This window comes from Morone saxatilis, unplaced genomic scaffold, assembly GCF_004916995.1.
Source record: "Morone saxatilis isolate NCDOM2014 unplaced genomic scaffold, NCSU_SB_2.0 Contig12, whole genome shotgun sequence".
Taxonomy (NCBI): domain Eukaryota; kingdom Metazoa; phylum Chordata; class Actinopteri; family Moronidae; genus Morone; species Morone saxatilis.
Window position 1 is genome coordinate 20,777,594 of NW_023339674.1, and position 5,922 is coordinate 20,783,515.

General features: G+C 40.9%; 1 protein-coding gene across 1 annotated transcript in view; it reads left to right on the forward strand.

Moving 5' to 3' along the window:
* Positions 1-301: 301 nt before the first annotated feature.
* Positions 302-5,922, forward strand: part of impact (impact RWD domain protein) — a gene marked incomplete in the record, with an annotated part of 19,292 nt that continues 13,671 nt past the window's right edge. Inside the window, 5 exon segments of the mRNA XM_035653929.1 lie at positions 302-500; positions 1,838-1,966; positions 2,061-2,113; positions 2,239-2,301; positions 2,451-2,536. Coding sequence (XP_035509822.1) covers positions 453-500; positions 1,838-1,966; positions 2,061-2,113; positions 2,239-2,301; positions 2,451-2,536 — 379 coding nt within the window.

The window sequence follows — 5,922 nt, forward strand, 5'->3', positions numbered from 1 at the left end:
TCCTCTATCTCACACACCAACACACACACACACACACGCCTCTGTTTTCTGTTTACACTGACATCAGCTGATCTCCGCAGACCGGAACTCCACCGGGAAAAACGTCTAAGCCTTTCAAAATAAAAGCCGCGGCACTTTTTTCAGACGCAGTGCAAAACGTACAGTGACGTGTACGCGGCCCTTACACGTTGAGCAGAAATTAAAAAGTATAAATTACGATTGATTTATTCGTCTTTTGCATCGTATTTGTCGAAAATGTTGTCCGCGACCAGAACCCGGAAGCCAAAACGCCTCGCACCCAATCAGCTTTGCCCTGGAAGCAGTTAACACGTCCACAAACACAGGCTGTGTCTCAACATGTAGTTCATGTGCTTTAACTTTCATGTAATCTGTTTTTTGACTCACTTAGATTCATATTTTTAATAGCTGACTCTCGATGATGAAATGCACAAATGGCCGACATCATAAATCCGGACAATGAAGGAGATCTTCAGGCTCAAGTAAGCTTCCCCCATGCTTTCACATAAAGTTAGGACAGCAAGTTGTGTTCAGTTTTTTTTCTTTTGTTGTAGTATTTGGATGTGGCCTGCAGAGAGCGTATAAGCCAAATAGGACAGTTTACAATGTTTTAATATTGAGCTCAAATAGCACTGAGAGCGAATCCAGGCAGGCTGACAAATCTGGCACAAACAGACCCGGGGCGCTAGCGGGCGGAGACACAAGGGAGGGAGAAGGAAAAAGGCGGGGGGACGGTGCAGAAACCAGGAAAACACACACACACACAAAACACACACACACACACACACACACACACACACAGTGGAGGTTCCCAAGGTGTCTGGATTCATTAACACATATCCATTTGATGTTTGAAGCTCAGCAGGTGCTGCATGGTGCACACAGAGGCCACACATTAACACAATGCAGCCAAAACAGCATGAAAAAAGACAAAATGTGAACACAAATTAACACTATCACAAGCACTCATTATTCAACTGCTAAAACAGCTTGTTTTTACCCAGTGTCTTTGCTGGAGCCCCAGTTAGGGTCTCCCATGTATTGCCATTACATTTGGTTACATTAGGTCCAGTGTGTAACATCTGGGAGGATCTGTTGGCAGAAATGAATATTATATTCATAGTTATGTTTTCATTATAATCACCTGAATGTAAGAATTCAGTGTTTTTTCGTTATTTTAGAATGAGTCGTTTTTATCCACAGAGGGTCCTCTTCCACGGCGTCCACCATGTTTAACCGCTGTGTTTCTACAGTAGCCCTGTCAGCGCTAGATGTCCCTAAATCCTACATACTGGTCCTTTAAACACGTGTTTTTTTTTTTGGAGAAATGAATACCTGGCTGGTGACCTTTAAAAAAAACCCAGAAGGCTTTTACAATAACATTGTTCTGAAGGTATTTGCACAATCCTCCAAGACACACAAAAGCACCATATTGTGTGTGTTGAACAATAGAAAAAGGTTTTAAACTGTATCGCAAGTTTCAACTACATTTCTCCTATCCAGATTGCCTGAAAAGTCAAATCCCCTTGTTGGTTTTGTTTTATCATGCTATTATGTAGAAAAATATAAAATGACACAATGTAACATCAATATAGAAACATATAAGTGAAAATGTTAAGTTTAAGTACCATGTCATATAAACTGAGCTACCATCATTGTTTGGATTTGGAAACTATGGCACCACGTCGGTCGTCAAGTCAGTTTTTTGATTATATATTTTAGAGTTTAAAGCCTTCAGTATATCCCTGGTCCAAATGCTGAAACGACTTTACAGATTCATTCATAATTAATGATTGTGTTATTGTTTCCTCTCAATCAGATTGAAGAGGTAGAGGCTCTGTCTTCCATCTATGGGGATGAGTGGTGTGTTATAGATGAAGCATCCAGAATATTTTGCATCAAAGTATCCGATGACTTGGACGAGCCAAAACTAACAGCATGTTTGCAGGTAGACAAAAAGAAAATCTTGCATATTAGTCACACGTCTCTGGCATTGAAGTTTGCCTGTAATCCAGTTTTTTTATTTGTTCCTTATTGATCAGATAATTCTCCCACCTGATTATCCAAGCGTATCTCCCCCCATCTACCAGATCAAGTAAGTCTATTTGCCTTTCAAATTTAATCTTGCGATGATGTGCTGAACTGATAGAACAACATCCCACTCAAAAATCCACTCTTCATCCTAGTCAATAACCCTCTATTTGTTCTCGGCTTTTGTAGTGCAGCGTGGTTGCGAGGCCCTGAGAGGGCCAAATTGGCAAACAGCCTGGAGGACCTCTATGTGTGAGTGCTTCTCGTAATTTCTGACTTCACAAAGAGGTACTGTAGAGTGATATTAGCTGCAACAAAAGCTTTTCATGGTTCCACAGGGCGATTTCTTTGTGGTCTGTGTCCCTTAAACAATTCATATGGAAATATTTAAATTTTAACAGGGAGCACATGGGGGAGAGCATCCTTTATCTGTGGGTGGAAAAAATTCGAGAATTCCTTGTGGAGAAGTCCCAGAGCTCAGGAACAGGTGAGGTGTGAAAAATGAAATTCATGCATGAGGGTCACACTTACTCAGGCACTTCATAGTGGCTTTAAATTACAGTTGATAGATTTATCAGTCCAGAAAAGCTTACTTTAACACAGCGAGAGCAGGTTTTATAGCACTCATTCATTCACAAAGGCCCAGTCCCCTTTTGTTACTGTTGCTACATCTGTCAAACTTTTAGTTCTTGTACGGCACATAGTCTACAGTGATAACAGCGACAGGTTCGATCATTTGAAATTTGCAGTAGTTTTTTGAGCAAATGGTTGTTTTTAAATTTTACACCAGAGTGAACAAAACCAACTTTCTAATTTCCAGCCAATGCCCATGAATTCTGTCAGGTGAAACGACGATTCTAATTAAGTTATAGTAATTCAAATATAATTAAAATGTCATTCTAAAATAACCCTTGGATGGTATTTCTATAGAAAGAAGATACTAGGATAAGTAAAACAAGTGGTTCTAATCTTTATAAACCGTGTGCTTCACTTTTAAAAGAGGAATGAGTTTTAGGTTGTGGAATAACTTACCAGTTCAGCAAACATAGCTCTATCTAATGCATTTAGCTCATGACATGTCTTTGGAAATAATGCTGGGTTACTATTACTACTAGCATGCTAACATTTGCAGCTCACACTAGAGCAGAAAAACATACTCTTTAACCCATTCCATACACTTTTGCTCCTGTTTATTTATTTTTGTTTATTCATTGTAAAAAAAATAAAACATAGACCGAATATGTATCACTCTTAATACAGCACCATGTACATTGCTTCAACAAGCTTGACTGACATCCCATGCTTAGTTACGGTTGCTAAGCTCTGACTCGACAATCTCTTTTTGGAGGCCGGTTTAGCAAACAGTCAATTACATGCTTATTCAGCAAGATAAAGTCAGCTGTTCATCAGAAGGTCAATTATTAGATCATTTGTTATAAACAAATAGTCGTATCAAAGGGCCAGATGAATCTGCTTCCCTACCTGAAGCGTGTAAATGGGTCTTCTGCTAAGATGCTCCTCCATGAGTAATACAACAATCCGCTGTGGTCTAAAGTTGTGATAAGATGAGCACAAAGGCCCTGTAAGGGCATTAAAAACCCATCTGTCTGACTTTGAGTGACTGCATTGAATTAAGATCAATATCTGTGTAATGCCTTCTGTTACCTTGGCAGAAGCTTTTGAAGTGTAAAAGATACCCAAATTAAAGATTTTCTACAAGTGTCACCGTGCACCAGGTTTTCTTGGGGAGTCTGGCCTGTCTTGGATATATAGCCGGGCCCAGCAGTATCTATTATCGAGGCAGATGGTCTCTTTTGAGCCACAAGGCTGAAAAATATTAACTGCCCTCCCCATTGTTGTGTGGCATAAATTGTCCTCTCTGCGATTCATGTGGTAATAAGTATAACTGGTCACAGCACTTAAGCTCAGAGGAGCCGGATTGACGGTTTATTCCCATTCAAATGATGGGGACATGGCAGAGAGAGGGAGAAGTGATAAGGCTGAAGATGCACATTTCACAAAAAAGGAAATGAAAAGGGAGTAAACATCACAGAGCGGACACGAAAAGTAAAGAGAAATAATGGGTCTGATTGATTCATTCTGAGTTGAATGAGACCAGCCGGAAAGCAACGGATAGAAAAACATCCAAATGTTTGTTCACCTAAACATGAAGTCCCATTTACTTTTAATTTACTTTGGCTGTGTGTGTGTGCTCTGTGTGCGTGCTTTTGTTCTTCTGTGTGTGTGAGTGGTGTGTGTGTATGTGTGTATATATAATTATTTATATATATATATATAGTATAGAATTAGTATATTAATATATATTATATTATATATTATATTAAATATATAGTTAAGCATAGAATAAAACATTATAGGGCATTACTCACTTTATTCCAAAGCAACTTGTTAGATTTGTAACCAGGTCAACCACACACTTGAACCACTGCCGCGCCTCCTCTCTTTTGCTCGCTCTCCCCTGTCGCGGGGGCCTTCCCGCCGTCCTCTGCCTTGCGCCCCCTTCGGCTCTCCCGGCGCTCTCCCTTGTGTCCCTCTCGCCCTTTTTCCCCCCGCTTCCGTCCCCGCCCCTTTGCCAGACTCCTGCTCTCCCTGCCGCCTCTCTCGTCCCTTGCTCGCCCTTTTGAAAATGACAGTTGAGATTGTCTGCCCAGGGCTACCAATTGATAGATTTTAGTGGATCTAGTCTGGCACTTTGGTTCTTTCTCGTTGCAGCCGCCCGGGCCACCACGCCCTGTTGTGCATTGCTCACTGCTCCGTGTTCTGGCCACCTCTCCGTGCTTGCACTCTGTCTGCCTCCTGTTCTTCTTTCCCATAGGGGTTTGTTTTTCTTCTTTGTCAGTATGTAACTGACATGAGTGGTATATAAATTATATACACACACATACACACACCACTCACACACACAGAAGAACAAAAAGCACGCACACAAGAGCACACACACACAGCCAAAGTAAATATAAAAGTAAATGGACTTTCATGGTAGGTGAACAAACATTTGGATGTTTTTCTATCCGTTGGCTTCTCCGCTGGGTCTCATTCAAACTCAGATAATGTAATGCAATCAGACCAATTATTTCTCCTTATTAACTTATCTGTCCGCTCTGGTGATGTTTTACTCCTCTTTTCATTTTCTTTTTTTGTGAATTGTGCATCTTCAGCCTTCTTACTTCTCCCTCCTCTGCCATGTCCCCATCATTATTGAATGGAATAAACCGTCAAATCCGGCTCCTCTGAGCTTTAAGTGCGTGACCAGTTTACTTATTATCCACATGAATCGCAGAAGGTACAATTTATGCACACAACAATGGGGAGGCAAGTTAAGATGTTTTCAAGCCTTGTGGGCTCAAAAAAAGAGAACCCATCGGCCTCGATAAGAGATACTGCCCGTGGGGCCCGCTAATAAATCAAGAACAGGCAACCCCAAAAAAGAAAACATGGTGCACGGGACACTGTGAGAAAATCTTAATTTGTACTTTTACACTTCAAAAACTTCTCCAGGTAACCAGCGCATTACACAGATATTGATCTTAATCATGCAGTCACCAAAGCAGACAGAGGGTTTTAATGCCTTTACAGGGCTTTGTCCTTCATCCTTATACAAACTTAGACCACAGCGGATTGTTGGTTACTCATGGAGGAGCAACTTACAGAAGCCCATTACACGCTCAGGTAGGAAGCCAGATCATCTGCTTCTGATAACTATTTGTTATAACAAAATGATCTTATAAGACCTCGATGAACAGCTGACTTTATCTGCTGAATAAGCATGGAATTGACGTTTGCTAACCGCACTCAAAAGAATTGCGAGTCAGAATTAGCAACCGTGAACTGAAGCATGATGTCAGCAAGCTT